Below are 23316 nucleotides of genomic sequence, written 5' to 3' on the forward strand. Positions count from 1 at the left end.
CATCTGGCTGCAGTACTTCTTAGCTTAAGAATAAAACTTTATTGGCAGCATTTTTACATTCTGGAGGCGATATTTTTTAATTAAAATGAATTAATATTTTAAGTTCATGAGATGTTTTTTTCTAATATTGCAAGTCATGTGAGTCCAGGATTCCTAAGAGAGATAAAATGTAGGACTAGATGTGCCAATATTGCTTTTTACGAAGATATAGAGGAAGTAGAAGCGAGCTACGCACAATGCACGCCAGCCTATTGCCAGGGGCATGGGACGATGAACGACAATCGCCAAAGGCAGGAGAGGTTAATTGATCTGTATTAAATTAAGGTGAGCTGGTTACCGGGTTCTGGATATGTGACAGCCCTTTCAGACATCTGACCTGGTTCACTACATTAAGTAGAATTAATGTGATCATAGCTAAATAGCAAAACGGATATGTTTTTTTTTTTACTGATTCTTAAAGGGAATCTGTTAGTAGGGTTTTGCAACCTCATCTCAGAGCAGCCTGAGATGCAGTAGGCAAACAGAAGCTGAATCTAACAATGTATCACTTAGATTACTGGGTGCAGCCGTTCTCACACAATCAGAGATTTTAGATTTAGCAATACAGCAGAGCTGAGGAAGCTAACCCCGCCCACACCAGGCTCTGTATATACAATGTCCATAGACAGGGAGCTGCCTATGACAGCATGGGGCGTGGCAGACTAGCAAGCATGCACTGCTGTGACCTAGCAATGATAAGCTACTGGTGTTAAAACAATCATTGCAAGAAAACAAAACCGAGGAGCTTAATAAGAGAGGCATCACTGAAATCTGTGTTTTAACCCCTCCAGCATGCTGTCTTCAGATTACATAGCGAAAACCTGCTGACAATGCTGGCTGTGTTATCCAGCTGGCACCTGCTTGTAACAGCAGCAACCAGAGCTAGCTCCAATCGCTGCTGTTTTACAACATACAGTATGTGCTACTGTCAGTCACTGATAGCAGCATTTTTAAAGGTTTGGTTGCTGGTGCTCACATGCATCAGCTCCCATCAGTCACCTGTGACATGATCACGAGATGCCGCAGGCTGCAATTGCAAACGAGGGCCCTTGCTGCCAGCTCTGTCCTCCTATCAAGGCCAGCCTATGGGCTTCATAGGGGAACATTAGTTTATCCATATACTGCAATACTGATATATTGTGCTTAATACTGCAATAATACGTATTATTGCAATAATAGTATTGTATTGTACTGTATTATTGTATATATACCGTCAATCAAGCATTGAAATGATTGCTGGACAAAAAAAAAGTGAAAAGTAGAAAAAAGTTTTAGACTAAGCTCCCACAATTGAGTATTTTGTGTGTTTTTGACCCTGTGTATTTTCACTCCAAAAAAAAAAAAAACACAGCGTCTTACAATTCCAGCAAACTGGATCGAATTTTTAGAAATCTCACACTCAATTAGTTTTTTTTTACGATGCGTAAATCGACCTGCAGTGCATCTTTGCAATCTGCAACATGTAAATTTCTCTTGCGGTAAGTATGCAATTTATTTTATGTTTGTCACCATAGTCTTGAATGAAATGTGGGAAATCTGCAGGTAAGGGCTATTTCACACGTCCTGATATTTCCTGTACTGGAAAAAACAGTACCGGAGATATCCAGGTCCGTGTCTACCTGTGTGGCATACGTGTGGCAACCGACAGTGCTGACAATTGTATTCTGCTCCCGCTGTGTTCAGAAAGTGTAAAAATAAGAATAAAATAAACAAACACTTATATTCACCTGTCTGATATACTGTCCCATGCTGTAATCCATCTAATCGACAATTTTGCATCATTGTGAGTGGTGGCCTGAAGCGACATCACACGCTGAGGAGCAGGGGAGAATGAGTCGCTGCAGCGAGCGGGTCCCTGAACTGCGCTGAGCTCACTGAGTGACAGGACACCGGTCACAGAGCTCAGCGCAGGTCAGGGGCCCGCTCGTTGGAGAGAGTAATTCTCCTCTGCTCTTCAGCGTGTGCGGTCGCTTCAAGCCACCACTCACAATGATGCAGAATTGTCGATTAGATGGATTACAGCAAGGGACAGTATATTGGACAGGTAAGTATAAGTGTTTGTTTATTTTATTCTTACACTTTCTGGACACAGCGGGAGCAGAATACAATTGTCAGCATTGTTTCCTGCTGGCGCTGATCGCAGCGCATGCAGAGGACAATGATGAGAGATGCCTCCAGCACCCGGCGCTTGGGAACAGCGCTAACCGTGCCTCTAATTCCCAGGTGCCAGTACGTGTCACACTGATGACACATGGATGTCATCCGTCTGTCATCAGAGTGGGACGTTTTGCGGCCCGTGCAGCGTGTAAAAAACGGACATGTCAGTGTGTTTTGCCCACAGACACACGGTCTGTGGAAGCACACTGACATTCATTTGAATGGGTCTACGTGTGTAAGTGCCTGGAAACACGTACTGGAAACACGGACCTGTGAAAGATCCCTAAAATACACTCATATGTATTTTTAGTGCGTTTCTACAGTGGAAATGCACTAAAAACACATGTGATCTGCACATGACTGTATCTATAAGGTTTTATCAAAGCCAAACATCATGAAGTTTCCAAAACAAAGCCGTTTTTTATGGCGTGACATACCAAAAGGAAACAAAAACTGCAGCAGAAAAAGAGCAAAAAAAATGCATATAAAAAAAATACTACCAAAAACACAAGTAACTTAATTTATCTAATTGGTGCAGAAATGCTGCTGAAAATCTGCACCATCTAAAACTCACCTAATACTCATCGTGGGAAGGTAACCTTCATAGATGTTAAAAACATAAACATAAAAACTTGAGCACCCTCCTTTTCCCCATTGAAAAATAAAGAAATTAAAAAAAGCACATTTGGTGTTTGGTCCATAAAAGTCTGATCTATCAAGATATAAAATTGTTTAATCCATATGGTAAATATTGTAAAAAAAAAAAATTAAACTCGAGAATTGATGTTTTTTGTGTCATGTCAGGCATAAACGTATTGCTGGACTTGTCTTTGAAAAATCTAGATGTGCATATAAATAGTTTGAGGGTTAAAATCCTGTTGACGGATTCCTTTTAAGGGCAGAGTTCTTGTCTCAGGACAATCACTGCAGTCTTTATATATAATATCTATGTTCACGAAAAGGACTTAGTGGAATTAGGAATAGTAGTTATAATGCAAAGGCATCAGCTGTCTTGAATGCACAAGCTATCCAGGACAAACCAACATGGAGACCCCTTTGTATGTTGCCCCACTGGCTGACTCAGTCAGAGTGCAGTGCACAGCTGCTCTCTGCTATATGGCTGAATACAGGGCGCCGTGCAGAGTAAATAGACGATGCAGCCTTCTTTTCCAACTTTCCCACTCTGCTTCAATGTATGAACTGAATGCAGCAGGATTCGCTGGGCACAGAATCCACTGATCTTAGAGGCTAGCTTTCTCCATCCCCACCCATCTGTGCTTGGGCAGGAACAGCTTGACACAGTAGATGCTAAGCATGGACCCCCACATAACGCTGTGCATTCCTGGTCAGCACTTCCATATGGGTGCTGAATGCACCTGGAACCGGTGTGCTCAAAAGCTGGTGAGCACCTCCCCTCCAGCTTAGTATCGCCCACATAATGCTGTACATCCCTGTACAACCCTTCGATGTGGGCATTGTTGGAGCAGTATTGGCTGGCCACAGCTTGGTGAAGAAGGAGCCGCTCACTGACACATTGCTGAGTGCAGGGCACAGGGCAGAGTGGAGTGAGTTTGGGTGAGATGACTTCTTTCTCCCTCTTCCCTCTCCCACTAGGTACCACTCACATTGTGCCATACATTCCTGCCCTGGCTTTGATGTAGGCGCTAACTGTAAGTGTAGCAGGAGCCTCTCTCCATTACACTGGTGAGTGGGTGTTGTAACAATGTTCTCTCTCACCCTCCACCCCTGGCTGGTGAGTGGTCACGACACCAGCTGAAATCTATCAGTAATTAGAAAGCAATCCTGCCACTTAGTGAAAAAAAATATCAACTTGTTCAACTGATGGCCTATAAAAAGGTGTCTCATTACGAAAGTGCCACACAAGAAACATGTCATGATGGGAAAGCCTGTGAGCAGTCTCAAGATCTTCGCAACCTTATTGTTGCAAAACATACTGATGGCATTGGTTACAGAAGAATTTCTAAACTACTGAAGGTTCCAGTGAGCACTGTTAGAATCATAATCCGGAAAGACCTGGAATCAACAGGTACAATTGTTTCAAAGAAAACAGTAAGTAATGCACTCAACCTCCATGGCCTGTATGCACACTCACCACACAAGACTCCATATCTGAGCAAAAAGCGTGTTCAAGTACGTTTACAGTTTGCTGAGCAACATTTAGACACGCCTGTGAAATACTGGGAGAATATAGTCTGGTCAAATGAGACCAAAATTAAACTCCTTGGATGCCATAATACACACAATGTTTGGAGACCAAAATCAACCCCAAAACACCATACCAACAGTGAAGTTTGGAGGTGGGAACATCATGGTGTGAGGCTGTTTTTCAGAATACAGCTCTTGCAAACTTCATGTAATTGAAGAAAGAATTAATGTACAAATGTACTGAGACATTCATGATAAACATCTGCTGACATCTACCAGGATGAAGAAGGTGAAACAAAGGTGGACATTTCAAGAAAATTATGCTAAACACGCAGCCAAGAAAACTCAATTGGTTTCAGAGAAAGAAAATAAAGCTGCTAGAATGGCCCAGTCAATCACCTGACCTGAATCCAATTGAAAATTTATAGAAGGAACTAAAACTCAAAGTTCATAGAAGGAGCCCACAGGACCTTCAGGATTTGAAGAGTATTTGTGTGGAAGAATGGGCCAAAACCACACCTAAGCAATGCATGCGACTAGTTTCTCCATACAGGAGTTGTCTTAAATTTGTCATCACCAACTAAGGCTTTTGTACAAAGTATTAAATAAATTTCAATAATCATGTTCAATACTTTTTTCCTGTGTCATTTCTAATTATTACACATAACTTAATTTATTGACATCTATAGTTAGATTTTTTTGCCTGTGTGGATTGGATGGGTTGTTACCGACATCTGGTGAGAATTTCATGATAATAGCCCCTTTAGAAATATATTTACCGTATTTTGCGGACTATAAGACGCATCGGACCATAAGACGCACAACCAAATTTTGGGGAGAAAAATAGGACATTTTTTTTCTATAAAATGGTGGTGCATCTTATAGTCAGATTTTACGGTAGCTTACTGGGTGGGGCGGCTGCGGTGCAGCAGGGTCCCAGGAGGCACAATCGCTGCTGCAAGAAGCTGACAGCGGCAGGAGGGGCGCGATGCTGTGGGCCTCGGGCTGGGATAAGGGGGTATTCAGCGGTGCAAGGCTGTGGCGGGCCCCAGGCTTTCAGAAAATGTCAGCAGAGTCCCCACACTTCTCTTTGTTTTCACTGCAGTGGACTTTGGGAAAATGGCTGCCGGAGGCACCGCATGCGCAGATTGAGATCTTAGGAGCCGAGATCTCGGGAGGCGAGATCTCAGGTGCCTGCAGATCTGACGAGATCTGCAGCAGCCACCCTGCCTCCTGGGACCCCGTTCCACCGCAGCTGCCCTCCCCTGGTAAGCTGCATTTGTACAGTATTATAAGACGCACCCCCATTTCCACCCCAAACTTTGGGGAAAAAAAGTGTGTTTTATTACCTGAAAAATACGGTACTTAGAAAACTGGTGATGTTTTCAAAAATTATTTCACCAGCTTTATATATATATATAGATATATATATATATCTATATATATATCTATATCTATATATATATATATATATATATATATATCTATATATATAGATATATATATATATATATATCTATATATATACATATATATACTGTATATAGTAGGAGCCCGGCTGTTAGTTCACAGAGCATTGCCTAAACTTCATGCCCTCTCTCTCTTGATGCTTTCATTCGCAGAAAGGAAATAAAAATCTGTAAATCGATAAGGAAGTGAAACACAAACTGTATTAGAAAGCTACAAAACCTTTTATTTTACAGTTAGAGGACTTTTTTTTTGCATTAGTAGAAACCCCTTTAATGTTATGTAATTGTCACGTGTTAGTGTGAGAACTGTTTTAATAAAATCAGCAGATAACGGTATAGCAGATTTTGTATCTCTTCACCAAGTCTGAAATAAATGGCACTGGACATTTCCAGCACTTTGATCACACGGCCGTTATCACCTATTTTTGATATTCTAGGGAAAGCCAACAGCGCAGTTTAGATTTAGGACTGAGTCTTATCTACATGGATACCAATCAGGCATGGACTGACTCACAGGAGAACTGGGAATCCTCCGGTGGGCCCCTGTGCAGGAGTGGGCCACCACCCTTTTATATGAGCAGTACTTGTCACTATATACTCGAATCACTGTGTACAGACAAAGGCGGCATCTTATTCATTTAACATTCTACGCCGTTTATTGTTATATAAATTTGTGATTGAGGATAATGTCACATTTGTGTAGCTGAAAAGTGGGGCCCTGGAGTTGGTTACTGGTGGGCCCTGGAGTTGGTTGCTGGTGAGCTCTGGAGTTGGTTGCTGGTGGGCCCTGGAGTTGGTAACTGGTGGCCCTGGAGTTGGTTACTGGTGAGCCCTGGAGTTGGTTGCTGGTGGACCCTGGAGTTGGTTGCAGGTGGGCCCTGGAGTTGGTTACTTGTGAGCCCTGGAGTTGGTTGCTGGTGGGCCGTGGAGTTGGTTACTGGTGGGCCTTGGAGTTGGTTAATGGTGGGCCCTGGAGTTGGTTGCTGGTGGGCCCTGGAGTTGGTTGCTGGTGGGCCCTGGAGTTGGTTACTGGTGGGCCCTGGAGTTGGTTGCTGGTGGGCCCTGGAGTTGGTTGCTGGTGGGCCCTGGAATTAGTTACTGGTGAGCCCTGGAGTTGGTAGCTGGTGGACCCTGGAGTTGGTTGCTGGTGGACCCTGGAGTTGGTTACTGGTTGGCCCTGGAGTTGGTTACTGGTTGGCCCTGGAGTTGGTTGCTGGTGGGCCCTGGAATTGGTTGCTGGTAGGCCCTGGAGTTGGTTGCTGGTGGGTCCTGGAGTTGGTTACTGGTGGGCCCTGGAGTTGGTTACTGGTGAGCCCTGGAGTTGGTTACTGGTAGGCCCTGGAGTTGGTAACTGGTAAGCCCTGGAGTTGGTTACTTTTGGGCCCTGGAGTTGGTTACTTGTGGGCCCTGGAGTTGGTTACTTGTGGGCCCTGGAGTTGGTTGCTGGTGGGCCCTGGAGTTGTTTACTGGTGGGCCCTGGAGTTGTTTACTTGTGGGCCCTGGAGTTGGTTGCTGGTGGGCCCTGGAGTTGGTTGTTGGTGGGCCCTGAAGTTGGTTACTTTCAGTATTTGGGGAAATCGGACATGATTAGGGAATAGATTAGTAATATATTAGAGAACATTTAGGGCTCATTCAGACGTCAATGATTTTTCTCACATAGAAGAGCCGGCTGATTTTCATAGGGTTTCGTTCATGTGTCAGTTCTTGCCATCAAATTTTCATTATATATATTTTTTTTTACAAAAAGCAAAACTGATTGAAGTTTCTAAAGCTCCTCCTAGCAAACAGTCAGTGCCAAATAGACAGCACACGGTTGGGATCCGAACGCTGTCCAATTTTATTGCGGACCCTTAGACTTGCATTGGTGAGTTTGATCCCTGATTTTTATTCCTTGAAAAATCAGACATGTCTCTGTGTTTAGGTGTGTATCACTTGAGCCGCAAAAATACATGGACATTTGAACCGCCCCAAAGAGTATTGTAGGTACAAGGTCTCTCCCATGAAAAAGATGGATAAAACTCATATGTGAAAAACTGACGTGTGAATCAGACCTTAAAGGGAATGTGTCAGCAGGATTTAACCCTTCAAACCTTTTCTGTTCACATGTAGCTCTTAAAGACAAGACCAGCAATATCATTATTCGGCCGGTCGCTTCCTCCTTTACTGGGAATTCAGGTTTTGAATTAATATGCAAATGAGGCTGAAGAGCTATGCTTTGCTAACTTGTCCTGTGCCTGAAGTCACACAGCATACAGGCTGTCAGTCAAGCGGAGGAGGCAGCGCTGGGTGGGAAATAGAGCTGGAGTGGCAGAGGCTTCAGATCTACCATAGCCCATCAGCCTCATTTTCATATCAATTCAAATGCTGATTTCTCAGTGATAAAGGAACGGACTGGCCATGTAAATGTATTGTTGGACTTGTCTTTGATAGAGCTACATGTGCATATAAATTGTTTTGGGAGTGAAATCCTGGTGACATATTCCCTTTAAAGCCAATATGTGTGTATTAATAAGAAATATACTATAATTACATATATAAGAGACTGTGAGGATTCTAAGATCAGGCTGTTTGCTCCCCCTAGTGGCTAATGTTTAATATATCACTACCAGCCTTTAAACGTCTCCACTGTAAATATTTCAGACACAAAAATGTATTACATATATACCCAAAAATGCTGATTTATGCTGCTGTTCGCAAGGAGGACAGACAATACCCAGTGGCATAGAGTTAGTCGACATGATATTCAGCCCAAAAGGGGAAAATCCACAATGCACAAGTGTCCTGATAATGTTTCAGTCTGAACATATGATTAGGTCAGCTAAGCTACGTCTTTTGGTGTGAAACGACAGGTTTCATACCAAATTTTGCACGCAATGAAATGGGTAAAATCAGTTGCAAAATCCACTGGGGAATTTGACCTTGCGCTCAGGTTTTACGGCTTTAATACAATTATAAACCTGCTCCATTGTGTCCAATATTGTCTTTTGCTTCCATTGCATGGGGGGAGGTGGAGGAGCTTTGCTATCAGTCCAGGGTGTACTTTCTAATTATTTTATGGGAAACAGAGTGGAGAGAAATGGATCTACTGCACAGTTCTTCAATGGGGCGTGAAGATATGATATATCGAGGGAAGAAGTCATTGCTAAATATATACTGTAGCTTACTACACATGTTAGGGAGAAAATTAGTTTCCTCCAGTCATCTGTACAACTTCTGCTTTCAGGAGGTTTTATGTAAATTACATAAGACTAAAGGGAATCTGTCAGTAGATCAACCCTCCTAAGCCGTGGGTATGGGCATGCATGTCTTATTCTACAGAAATCCTCATGAGCTGGTAAAATCTATGTGGCGGACATAGATCTTCCTAAGAATCTGCTCACAGGGTTTTCTTGTAAATGGATTGGGGCATACCAGTGTGAGACATGTAGATCAGGAGAGCGGACTGTCAGTCATTACATGTCTCACACTGGTAACGTCACTTTCATTTACTATAATCTGTGGAGGCAGATTCTCATGGAGATCTATGTCCGGCCCATAGATCTTAACAGCTCATTTGCATATAAGAAAAATGTGGATTTTTCTGGAATAAAACATCGGATCGCAGATCTCAAGGTATCATTTAATTCACCTTTATATGACCTACGTGCCCATATAGATGGTTTAGGAGGGTTGATCTTACTGACGGATTCCTTTTAATTGCTGTATAATGTCATATTCTACAATTAGTTATTTTTTAATTTCTCCCCATTAAAAGGGGTTGTCTGAGAGTTGACAAAATCGAGCAATCTGCAGGAAATGTTCTAAAGTGAGTAAGCATTTCTGCCGTCCTAGCTGTGGGCACCATGTTATAGAGCAAGAAAAGCTGAGCAGATTAATATGTAGTTTTGTGGGTAAAGAATCAGTAAATTGTGTAATTTATTTCTTTTAATCCCTGCTTTTACTTTGCTTAGCAGTTTAGTGGTCGGTCCTGTTCAGTGATTGACAGCTATCTTTGTATGCACTCTCACAGAGGGACGGCTGTCAATCATTGAATTTAACTTCTTGACTCCTGAATGTGTCGTGTGGCCAAGTTTCTGCTTTGATAAGTGCCAGAAAACATTGGATTTTTGACCCAGAATTGTTTTCTGATTGCTGTATTGAAATGTGATACTGGCGCAGCGCGGGCACAAAATACCAGTTTTATTAAATCTACCCAATGTTTTAAAGTTGGTAGAATGCATCAACCTTGAGTTCACGTTACCTGTCGCACAAAGGATTGCTTAATTGGTTCAGACGCATTTGTTTTTTACAGGTTTTCAGCATGTTAATGCAGATGTTTTCCTTCAATGACTGCAAGCAGAGATCTTGAAAATTATTTTAAATAATTAAAAAAAACATTAGAATGCTCCACATTATGAATATAAAGCAACAAATAGTGAAAATTCACAGTGCATTTCTGGTCTAGAGGATGTACTGCATGTAACAGAGTTTGCAGATTACACAATTCAGATCTGAAATCAAATTTCCTTTTGAGAGAAGAAGACTTGAACTCTAGTGACACCTATTGGAAGCAGCGATCCTAAAAGTCAATATCGACCTTTCAATGAGCCTTCCCACATGACAAAGGATAAAAACCAAACCAGAATCTCAGTTTACAGACACATGTTTCAGAGTGCTGCTCCTCATCAGTGCAAAGTTTGAGATTTGATTTGTTGGCAAGATGAGAGGCTCTGGACTGGGGTATAAGGGGACACGTTTCTCGTTGTTAGGACCCCTTAGACACCATATCTGAAAGCAAAAACTCAAGCAGATTTACAATGGGAATTATTTAAAGGGGTTGTGCCACGAACAAAAGTATATTTTAATCGACAGATCTTTGAATAATAATAAGTTCCACAATTGAATTTGTTTAAAAAAAATGTTCCTGTGCTGAGATAATCTTATAAATGTGCCTCTGCTGTGTACTGTGCAATGGCTGTGTCTGACCATACAGAAACATGGTCTGATCATACCACAGCTCCTGGGCAGGGAAGGAAGCAAAAGAGTATACAAATATTACAGCAGGGGATCACAAATAGTTTTTTGAGGTAAAACAGTTAAAAAAACAGGCAGAGAAATGCTTTATCTCACAAAAAGAATCAGCTGTGATCCTGTGCTGTAATATTTGTATACTCTTTTGCGTCCTCCCCCGCACAGGAGATGTGGTATGATCAGACCATGTTCCTGCATGGTCAGACACAGCCATTACACAGTACACAGCAGGGACACATTTATAAGATTATCTCAGCACAGGAACATTTTATTTAAATACATCCAATTGTGGAAGTTATTATTATTCCAAGATCTATTGATTAAAATTAACTTTAAAATTAAGTTTGTTAGTGGAGAAACCCCTTTAAGCTGCTAATTATTTCCACAAACATGCACACCATCTGAGCGCGGTGACAATGTGCTACCTCTAGGGCTCTGGGACTGAGATGCAGATTGTACGGGTGCACATGCTGGCGAGTTAGCCCAGTGTCTGTGAGCTCGGCAGGCTTTGGCTGAAAAACTATTTTTTCATTTCAGACCAAGCTGATTTTGGATTTGTAAAAAGCGGAGATGACCTTGAGGAGGTTTATGACAGTATTAGAGCGTGTGCTAGTGGTAGTGACTGTAGCGTGCAGACAATGCCGCTTTGATGAATAGACCAGGGTGTATTAGGCAATAAAATAGAAATAGTTGTCAGAATTGGCTTCTAAGGTCCAGAGCTGTTCTTTCAGGTTACTTGCCATTGCTCTGTAAAGCCATAAATGGACAGAATATGACAGCTCAGTTTTGTGTGAGGTTGTGTTAGGGCTCATACTCATCTGCGAGAAAAACGGACGAGTGCAATCCGATAAAAAATCGGATTGCGCTCTGACTAATGTTATTTCATGATTCCCTGCTCATCTGCGATTTTTTTTCTCAGCTAATATCGAACTGAGAAAAAAATTGCAGCATGCTGCGAGTGGCCGCGTATATCGGACGAGACTCACCAATGCAAGTCAATGGGTGCGATAAAAAAATCGCACAGCACTTGGAGCATGCATGTGCCGTCCGATTTTTACACACCCATCTCCTAGAAAATTCAACATTTCATCAGCCGAGTACAGTAAAATCACAGTGTGACCCATCACAATAGAATAGATATATACACTGCTCAAAAACATAAAGGGAACACTTAAACAGCACAATGTTACTCCAAGTCAGTAACACTTCTGTGAAATCTACCTGTCCAGTTATGAAGCAACACTGATTGTGAATCAATTTCTCCTGCTGTTGTGCAAATGGAACAGACAACTGGTAGAAATGATCGGCAATTAGCAAGATACCCCCTATAAAGGAGCGGTTCTGCAGGTGGTGACCACAGACCATTTCTCTGTTCTCATCCTTTTTGGGTGTTGTTTTGGTCACTTTTTCATTTTGCCAATGCTCTCACTCCTAGAGGTACAGTAGCATGAGGCGGTGTCTACAGTACAACCCACAGAAGTTGCTCGGGTACTGCAGTTCATCCAGGATGGCACATCAGTGCGAGCTGTGGCAAGAAGGGTAGCTGTGTCTGTCAGCGTAGTGTCCAGAGGATGGAGCAGATACCAGGAGATGTGGAGGGAGCCATAGGAGGGAAACAACCCAGCAGCAGGACTGTTACCTTCTCCTTTGTGCAAGGAAAAACAGGAGGAGCACTGCCAGAGCCCTGCAAAATGACCTCCAGCAGGCCACAAATGTGCATGTGTCTGCACAAACGATTAGAAACTGACTCCATGAGGGTGGTATGAGGGCCCGACATCCACAGATGGGTGTTGTGCTCACAGCCCAACACCGTGCAGGACGCTTGGCATTTGCCACAGAACACCAGGATTGGCAAAGTCGCCACTGGCGCCCTGTGCTCTTCACAGATGAAAGCAGGCTCACACTGAGCACATGTGACAGACGTGACAGAGTCTGGAGACGCCGTGGAGAGCGATCTGCTGCCTGCAACATCCTTCAGCATGACTGGTTTGGCAGTGGGTCAGTAATGGTGTGGGGTGGCATTTCTTTGGAGGGCCGCACAGCCCTCCATGTGCCCGCCAGAGGTAGCCTGTCTGCCATTAGGTACCGAGATGAGATCCTCAGACCCCTTGTGAGACCATATGCTGGTGCGGTTGGCCCTGGGTTCCTCCTAATGCAGGACAATGCCAGACCTCATGTGGCTGGAGTGTGTCAGCAGTTCCTGCAAGATGAAGGCATTGAAGCTATGGACTGGCCCGCCCGTTCCCCAGACCTGAATCTGATTGAGCACATCTGGGACATCATGTCTTTCTCCATCCACCAACGTCACGTTGCACCACAGACTGTCCAGGAGTTGGCGGATGCTTTAGTCCAGGTCTGGGAGGAGATCCCACAAGAGACCATCTGCAACCTCATCAGGAGCATGCCCAGGCGTTGCAGGGAGGTCACACAGGCACGTGGAGGCCACACACAATACTGAGCCTCATTTTGACTTGTTTTAAGGACATTACATCAAAGTTGGATCAGCCTGTAGTGTGTTTTTCCACTTTCATTTTGGGGGTGACTCCAAATCCAGGCCTCCATTGGTTAATAAATTTGATTTCCATTGATGATTTTTGTGTGATTTTGTTGTCAGCACATTCAACTTTGTACAGAACAAAGTATTCAATGAGAATATTTCATTCATACAGATCTAGGATGTGTTATTTGAGTATTCCCTTTATTTTTTGAGCAGTGTATATACATTGAATAGATAGATAGAAATATGTGAATGACATACAGTTAGGTCCATATATATTTGGACAGAGACAACATTTTTCTAATTTTGGTTCTAGACATTACCACAATGAATTTTAAACAAAACAATTCAGATGCAGTTGAAGTTCAGACTTTCAGCTTTCATTTGAGGGTATCCACATTAAAATTTGATGAATGGTTTAGGAGTTTCAGCTCCTTAACATGTGCCACCCTGTTTTTAAAGGGACCAAAAGTAATTGGACAGATTAAATGATTGTAAATAAAATGTTCATTTCTAGTACTTTGTTGAAAACCCTTTGTTGGCAATGACTGCCTGAAGTCTTGAACTCATGGACATCTCCAGACACTGTGTTTCCTCCTTTTTGATGCTCTGCCAGGCCTTCACTGCGGTGGTTTTCAGTTGCTGTTTGTTTGTGGGCCTTTCTGTCTGAAGTTTAGTCTTTAACCCCTTACTTACCGGGGACGTATTAGTACGCATATTTGCGTACTGCCCGTTCAGTGAGGGCTGCTGCGCTGAGCCCTCACTGAACGGAGCACATGTCAGCTGATTCTTACAGCTGACATGTGCCCGCAACAGCCGTGGGTGGAATCGCGATCCACCCGCGGCTGTTAACATGTTAAATGCCGCTGTCAATCTCCGACAGCAGCATTTAACGCGCGCTTCCGGGTAGCGCGTCATAAGCCCCGCCCACCGGCGACCCCGTCACGTGATCGCGGGTCGCCGATGGGCGTGCATGACAACCCAGGGTCTGCAGCAGATGCCTGTGGTTGTCATGATCTTGTCGCTATGAGCGCCACCTAGTGGTCGGCGCTCATAGCACAGGACCATTTCTGCTGCATGCAGGGGACCTGCTCGTCCCCTGTATGTAGCAGAGGCGATCGGATAGTTGCTGCTTCTAGTCTCCTATGGAGACTATAGAAGCATGCAAAAAGTAAAAAAAAAAAGTTTTTAAAAATATAAAAAAAAATAAAAAAATATAAAAGTTTAAATCACCCCCCTTTCGCCCCATTCAAAATAAAATATATATATAAAAAAAACCCCACATACACATATTTGGTATCGCCGCGTTCAGAATCGCCCGATCTATCAATATAAAAAAAGAATTAATCCGATCGGTAAACGGCGTAACGAGAAAAAAATTCTAAACGCCAGAATTACGTTTTTTGGTCGCCGCAAAATTGCAATAAAATGCAATAACGGGGGCGATCAAAACATCGGATCTACCCCAAATGTTATCAATAAAAACGTCAGCCCGGCACGCAAAAAATAAGCCATCAACCAGCCCCAGATCACAAAAAATGGAGACGCTACCGGTCTTAGAAAATGGCGCTATTTTTTTATTTTTTTTTTTACCAAATTTTGGAATTTTTTTTCACCACTTAAATATAAAATAACCTATACATGTTTGGTGTCTATGAACTCATAATGACCTGTAGAATGAGAAGGGCAGGTCAGTTTTAGCATTCAGTGAACGTGGTAAAAAAAATAAATAAAAAACAACTGTGGTATTGCACTTTTTTTGCAATTTTACCGCACTTGGAATTTTTTTCCCGTTTTCCCGTACAGGATATGGTAAAACTAGTAATGGCGTTGAAAAGTACAACTCGTCCCTCAAAAAATAAGCCCTCACATGGCCATATTGACCAAAAAATAAAAACGCTATGGCTCTGGGAACAAGGGGAGCAAAAACGAAAATGCAAAAACGAAAAATGCTCCGGGGCTTAAGGGGTTAACAAGTGAAATGCATGCTCAATTGGGTTGAGATCAGGTGACTGACTTGGCCATTCAAGAATATTCCACTTCTTTGCTTTAATAAACTCCTGGGTTGCTTTGGCTTTATGCTTTGGGTCATTGGCCATCTGTAGTATGAAACGACGACCAATCAGTTTGGCTGCATTTGGCTGGATCTGAGCACACAGTACGGCTCTGAAGACATCAGAATTCATTCGGCTGCTTCTGTCCTGTGTCACATCATCAATAAACACTAGTGACCCAGTGCCACTGGCAGCCATGCATGCCCAAGCCATCACACTGCCTCCGCCGTGTTTTACAGATGATGTGGTATGCTTTGGATCATGAGCTGTACCACGCCTTCGCCATACTTTTCTCTTTCCATCATTCTTGTAGAGGTTGATCTTGGTTTCATCTGTCCAGATAATGTTCTTCCAGAACTGTGCTGGCTTTTTTAGATGTTTTTTAGCAAAGTCCAGTCTAGCCTTTTTATTCTTGATGCTTATGAGTGGCTTGCACCGTGTAGTGAACCCTCTGTATTTACTTTCATGCAGTCTTCTCTTTATGGTAGATTTGGATATTGATTCGCCTACCTCCTGGAGAGTGTTGTTCACTTGGTTGGCTGTTGTGAAGGGGTTTCTCTTCACCATGGAGATTATTCTGCGATCATCCACCACTGTTGTCTTCTGTGCCCAGGTCTTTTTGCATTGATGAGTTCACCAGTGCTTTCTTTCTTTCTCAGGATGTACCAAACTGTAGATTTTGCCACTCCTAATATTGTAGCAATTTCTCGGATGGGTTTTTTCTGTTTTTGCAGCTTAAGGATGGCTTGTTTCACCTGCATGGAGAACTCCTTTGACCGCATCTTTACTTCACAGCAAAACCTTCCAAATGCAAGCACCACACCTCAAATCAACTTCAGGCCTTTTATCTGCTTAATTGAGAATGACATAACAAAGGGATTGCCCACACCTGTCCATGAAATAGCCTTGGAGTCAATTGTCCAATTACTTTTGGTCCCTTTAAAAACAGGGTGGCACATGTTAAGGAGCTGAAACTCCTAAACCCTTCATCCAATTTTAATGTGGATACCCTCAAATGAAAGCTGAAAGTCTGAACTTCAACTGCATCTGAATTGTTTTGTTTAAAATTCATTGTGGTAATGTCTAGAACCAAAATGAGAAAAATGTTGTCTCTGTCCAAATATATATGGACCTAACTGTATACAGTGAAGGAAATCATTATTTGATCCCTTGCTGTTTTTGTAAGTTTGCCCAATGACAAAAACATGAACAGTCTATAATTTTAAGGGTAGGTTAATTATAACATTGAGAGAATATAAAAAAAAAATCAAGAAAATCACATTGTATAAATTAGATAAATTTATTTGCATTTTGCAGTGAGAAATAAGTATTTGATTCCCTACAAACCATTATGAGTTCTGGCTCCTACAGACCAGTTAGACGCTCCTAATCAACTCAATACCTGCATTAAAGACAGCTGTCTTACATAGTCACCTGTATAAAAGACTCCTGTCCACAGACTCAATTAATCAGTCAGACTCTAACCTCTGCAACATGGGCAAGACCAAAGAGCTTTCTAAGGATGTCAGGGACAAGATCATAGACTTGCACAAAGCTGGAATGGGCTATAAAACCATAAGTAAGACGCTGGGTGAGAAGGAGACAACTGTTGGTGCAATAGTAAAAAAATGGAAGAAATACAAAATGACTGTCATTCGACATCGATCTGGGGTGCCATGCAAAATCTCACCTCGTGGGGTATCCTTGATCATGAGGAAGGTGAGAGATTAGCCTAAAACTACATGGAGGGAACTTGTTAATGATCTCAAGGCAGCTGGGACCACAGTCACCAAGAAAACCATTGGTAACACATTACGCTTTAAAGGTTTAAAATCCTGCAATGCCCGCAAGGTCCCCCTGCTCAAGAAGGCACATGTGCAGGCCCATCTGAAGTTTACCAATGAACACCTGGTTGATTCTGTGAGTTATTGGGAGACGGTGCTGTGGTCAAATGAGACAAAAATTGAGCTCTTTGGCATTAACTCGTTGTGTTTGGAGGAAGAGAAATGCTGCCTATGACCCAAAGAACACCGTCCCCACTGTCAAGCATGGAGGTGGTAACATTATGTTGTGGGGTGTTTCTCTGCTAAGGGCACAGGACTACTTCATCGCATCAATGGGAGAAAGGATGGAGCCATGTACCGTAAAATCCAGAGTGTCAACCTCCTTCCCTCCGCCTGGACATTAAAAATGGGTCGTGGCTGGGTCTCCCAGCAAGACAGTGACCCAAAATATACAGCCAAGGCAACAAAGGAGTGGCTCAAAAAGAACACAGTAAGGCCATGGAGTGACCTAGCCAGTCTCCAGACCTTAATCCCATAGAAAACTTATGGAGGGAGTTGAAGCTCCGAGTTGCCAAGCGACAGCCTCAAATTCTTAATGATTTAGAGATGATCTGCAAAGAGGAGTGGACCAAAATGAGCTGATATTAATAGCCTTAAGCTCCATGTGTATTATCCCCTTCCCATGCTATAAACATCAGACCCCAGCTGTCGGCTTTCCCTCAACTGGTTAATAAAAATTATGGGTGACCACACTCCATTTTTTTTCATTTATTTATTACTTAAATAGATGTACAGTAAGCTACACATGCAAAGTACTGAGTGATTATATATCTCACTCACATATTTCTATATATATATATATATATATATATATATATGTTTTTAAGAATATTTCATTTGAAAAGTATCTTTAAGTGACATACAGAATTACTCTATGTAAAAGCTAATGTTAAAATCGCATTGCATTCGCATGTCATTCGGATACTAGGTGAGAACAATTGCATGACACTCATCCGATTTTTCAGGAACAACATTGGACCGATTTTTTTAGCGGTGATGGGTATGAGCCCTTAAGGCAAGAATAGTAGTACACGTGGCCTTAATGTACCTCTTTAGTTTTCCTATTCTTTCAAGACCAGAACTGCAATGACTGCCAACATGTAAGGCTGCTTATACAGCTGTGTTTTGGGTACTTTTTGGCAACTCTCACAAACTATCACTATCTCCATATTAGCCAGATAACACTTAAAGGGAGTCTGTCAGCTGGTTTTTGCTTTGTAATCTAACAGCTGCATGATGTAGGGGCAAGACCCTTTTTTCCAGCGATGTGTCACTTAGTTCACTGGGTGCAGCAGTTGTGATAGAATCCCACACATTTAGCAGAGCTCAGAATGTTGGGCCCTGTATAACCCTGCCCCTATTACTGATTGACAGCTTTCTGTGTGCTCTATACAGTTAGGTCCAGAAATATTTGGACAGTGACCGAATCTTGGTGATTTGGACTCTGCATACCACTATTTTTTATTTAACATTAAACAACTGAGATAGAATTGAAGTTTAGACTTTCAGGTTTGATTAAAGGGGTTAAACAAATATGTCCTGTGAAATGTTTAGGAATTGCAGCCATTTTTCTACAAAGCCTCCTCATTTCAAGGGCTCAAAAGTAATTGGAGAAATTAACTTTCTTGTAAATAAAATGCTCATTTTTAATACTTTGTAGAGAATCCGTTGCAGGCAATGACTGCCTGAAGTCTGGAAGCCATGGACGTCACCAAACGTCCTTTGTGATGCCTTGCCGCCTTTACTGCAAATGACTTCAGTTGTTACTTGTTTGTGGGTTTTTCTGCCATAAGTTTTGTCTGAAGAATGTGAAATTCTTCTTGATGGGGCTGGGATCTGGTTATTGACTGGTGAATATTTCACTTCTTTACCTTAAAATGTGGTGGGTCCCTTTCACAGTATGTTTTGGGTCATTGTCCATCTGGACTGTGAAGTTCCGTCCAATCAATCTTTCTGCATTTGGTTGAATCTGAGTATCGCCCTGTACACTTCAGAATTCATCCGGCTGTTTCTGTCTTCGGTCACATCATGAATAAACACTAGAGACCCAGCGCCATTAGAAGCCATACATGCCCGCGCCATCACACTGCCTCCACCATGTTTTACAGAGGATGTGGTGTACTTTAGATCATGAGCCAGTCCAAGCCTTCTCCATACTTTCTCTTTGCCATCATTCTGGTACAGGTTGATCTTAGTTTCATCCGTCCTGTGAATGCTTTTCCAGAACTGGGCTGGATGCTTCAGATGTTTTTTGGTAAAGTCTATTCCGGCCTTTCTATTTTTAAGGCTGATTAATGGTTTGCACCGTGTGGTGAACCCTCTGTATTTTCTCTCATGAAGTCTTCTCTTTATGGTAGACTTAGATACTGAAAAACCTACTTACCAGAAAGTGTTCATTTTTTTAACTTTATTTATTGAATTTATAAAGAGAAGAAGAAATACAATCACAAGATAGAAAAACAATCACTGAGGGAAGGGAAATCACAATAGAAGTTAATAACATGGTACTCAAATCTTGAAAGCAGTGCAGAACAATAACACAAAATGAACATTAGGAGCAGAACTGGAGTTTGTCCTTCATTTGGGTGGATGTTGTGAAGGGACTTTTCTTCATCATTGAAAGGCTTCGTCGATCATGCACCACTGTTGTCTTCCTTGGACATCCAAGCCTTTTTGAGTTCCCGAGCTCACCAGTGCTCTTTTTTTGCAAAATGTACCAAACTGTTGATTTGACCACTCCTAACATTTTTGCTTTCCATCTGATGGATTTCTTCTTTCTTTCAGCCTAATGATGGTCTGTTTCACTTCTATTGAGAGCTCATTTGACCGCATGTTGTGGGTTCTCAGCAACAGCTTCCAAATGCAAATGCCACACCTAGAATCAGCTCCAGACCTTTTACCTGAATAATTGATGATGGATTAATGAGGGAATAGCCCATGCAGCCCATTTAAAAGCTTTTAAGATAATCATCAAATTACTTTTGGTCCCTTTAAAACGAGGCAGCTACATATTAAAGAGTTGTAATTCCTAAACCTTTACTCCAATTAGGTGTGAATACCCTCAAATTAAAGCTGAGAGTCTGCACTTTGGCCCATATTGATTATATATCTGTATCCTGAATATGTTTTGTTAAACAGCTGAAATGACAAAACTTGTGTCACTGTCCAAATATTTTTGAACCCAACTGTAAGTGGACAGCAAGCTACTAATCAGTAGTGGGAGCGTGGTTGGACCAGGAGGCAGGAGACACCTAGTCCTCTAGTGATAATCTCCTTCTTATAATACACTGATTTTCTTAAAACAGCAAAACACAGCCCAGTCAGTAACACATCGCTGGAATCATTCTGCTCTCAGATTGTATAGCGAAAACCTGCTGACAGATTTCCTTTAAAGGGGTTGACCAATATTTACAATTTATTATGCACAGGAAGTGTTTAATTGTTAAGGGCCCCTACCAAATATAAGAAAGTGTTCCTGTGTCTCCCCACTGAATGGAGCGGCAGTCTTGCATGCGCTCTACAGCTCTGCTCAGTGTCTTAGGGAGTGAAAATTTTAGTGAGTACAGTCCGCTGTAATCTTTATCGCTCCAATAGACAGTAAATGGAGCTGCTGCATACAAGCTCGACCACAGCTCCAACGGAGGACATCTGAGCCCCGCCCTGTAATACCTGATAGTCAGGTATAAACAGTACAGGTACATTATATTCCCAGTGTGTCTACAGTTTATCCAGCATGTCTACAACATTGGATATTTATCACCTAGGGACAAAACATTTGTACCTGCCGCAGCTCATTAGAACCGGAGGTAGAGCACTGGTTAGTGATCAGAAATTGGACCTGAAATAGTTCATCAATACCAGAGATGGCGTACTGATTAGAGACTAACATTCGGACCTGCCGCGGTTCATGAGGACCAGAGATAATCACTAATCAGTGAGCTAACATCCGGACCTTCCGTGGTTCATCAGGACCAGCAATGGCACCTTGATTAGAGATTAACATCCAGACCTGCCGCGGTTCATCAGAACCAGCAATGACGCACTGATTAGAGATTAACATCCGGACCTTCCGTGGTTCATCAGGACCAGCAATGGTGCACTGATGAGAGATTAACATCCGGACCTTCCGCGGTTCATCAGGACCAGCAATGACGCACTGATTAGAGATTAACATCCGGACCTTCCGCGGTTCATCAGGACCAGCAATGGTGCACTGATGAGAGATTAACATCCGGACCTTCCGCGGTTCATCAGGACCAGCAATGGTGCACTGATTAGAGATTAACATCCGGACCTTCCGCGGTTCATCAGTACCAGCAATGACGCACTGATTAAAGAATAACATCCGGACCTTCCGCGGTTCATCAGGACCAGCAATGGTGCACTGATTAGAGATTAACATCCGGACCTTCCGCGGTTCATCAGTACCAGCAATGACGCACTGATTAGAGATTAACATCCGGACCTTCCCTGGTTCATCAGGACCAGCAATGGTGCACTGATGAGAGATTAACATCCGGACCTTCCGCGGTTCATCAGGACCAGCAATGGTGCACTGATTAGAGATTAACATCCGGACCTTCCGCGGTTCATCAGTACCAGCAATGACGCACTGATTAGAGATTAACATCCGGACCTTCCGTGGTTCATCAGGACCAGCAATGGTGCACTGATGAGAGATTAACATCCGGACCTTCCGCGGTTCATCAGGACCAGCAATGGTGCACTGATTAGAGATTAACATCCGGACCTTCCGCAGTTCATCAGGACCAGCAATGACGCACTGATTAGAGATTAACATCCGGACCTTCCCTGGTTCATCAGGACCAGCAATGGTGCACTGATTAGAGATTAACATCCGGACCTTCCGCGGTTCATCAGGATCAGCAATGGTGCACTGATGAGAGAATAACATCTGGACCTTCCGCGGTTCATCAGGACCAGCAATGGCGCCCTGATTAACATTCGGACCTGCCGCTGTATTTGCTTGTCTGCTTTGTAGTCGCTGCTCTTTCTATATACATCTCTGTGATCACCTGATTATACATCTTTTCTGATTCATCTCAAACTAAATTAATGCTGGATTAAAAATGTTCTCAATTTCTGCAGTAAAAGCCTCATAAATGTAAACTGTCTGTGTTTCTTTTACAGGTTATAGAAACTTTATCCAAGCTGTCTCATACGCCCATCGCACTTTCCTGTGGAATAAGGTCAGGCATCTTTTGTTTCTTTTACTTTTTTTCTGGAAAGTCCATCGCCTGTAATTACAGAAATGATACTTTCCAGACTCCGAGCCATTAGCCTCTGTGGTCAGGATTTGTTTAGTGCACTGCTGCATCACAAGGACACAGCGAGGACTACATTGTTCCAGAAAGATTTCATCAATCCTAATGTTCCCAATAATCCAAATATTTAAAGGGCTATCTATTCCTTATTATCCCATAAAATAATCTGATAATTTGCTCTTCAGTGGGGGTCTGACCAATGGGATTCCCCATGATCTTAAGTGCTGTGCACTGAAATGTCATTCATTCTCCATGGGACTGCCAGAGACGAATGAGCACTCAGCTTTTTCTGGTAGTGCCATAGAGAATGAATGAATCGGTGGTGACTGACAGCTGGCTCAACATCAGAGCTCAGCATTAGAGCCGGCTGTCAGTCAGAGCCAGGGGTGCAGGTACAGCTACCGCTCTCTATATACTGGTGACTGAAACCGTGCAGGCGTCACCCCGATGACTGGAAGCCAAACTTTGCCGGGAGGAATAAAGTTAATTTCTTCTCGACAGCAGAGCTCTCATTGCTGCCGCTGCAGTGTCAGAGCACTGATAACCTGAAGATTAACCCCATATCTACTGTTTAATAGTGTGTAGGGTTTGTACTCACTAAGCTGCTTTTGAGGTAGGGACAGGAAGCGTTTTTTTTTTTAAATGTCCAAGGCAGGTTTATTGCAACTTCATAAACCACACTCTTAGAAGTAAACGAAACATAGCCTTGTCCAGCACAGAGTAACAAAAACAGAAAATAAACAGTCCATACAATATGGTGGGTTCGCCCGCTCACGGTCAGTATTCTTTAGCACA

At 42.6% G+C, this 23316-nt stretch overlaps 1 protein-coding gene across 4 annotated transcripts in view; it reads left to right on the top strand.

Moving 5' to 3' along the window:
• The window catches only part of VAV3 (vav guanine nucleotide exchange factor 3), a 256738-nt gene that overhangs the window by 86883 nt on the left and 146539 nt on the right, over positions 1-23316 (top strand). For all 4 annotated transcript variants that reach the window (XM_073642837.1, XM_073642839.1, XM_073642838.1 and 1 more), the window contains exon 3: positions 22388-22446. In XM_073642837.1, coding sequence (XP_073498938.1) covers positions 22388-22446 — 59 coding nt within the window. The remainder of the gene's footprint in view (positions 1-22387; positions 22447-23316) is intronic.

This window comes from Phyllobates terribilis, unplaced genomic scaffold (genome assembly GCF_046119375.1).
Source record: "Phyllobates terribilis strain yellow unplaced genomic scaffold, ASM4611937v1 Scaffold_8__6_contigs__length_399053987, whole genome shotgun sequence".
NCBI classification, from domain to species: Eukaryota; Metazoa; Chordata; class Amphibia; order Anura; family Dendrobatidae; genus Phyllobates; species Phyllobates terribilis.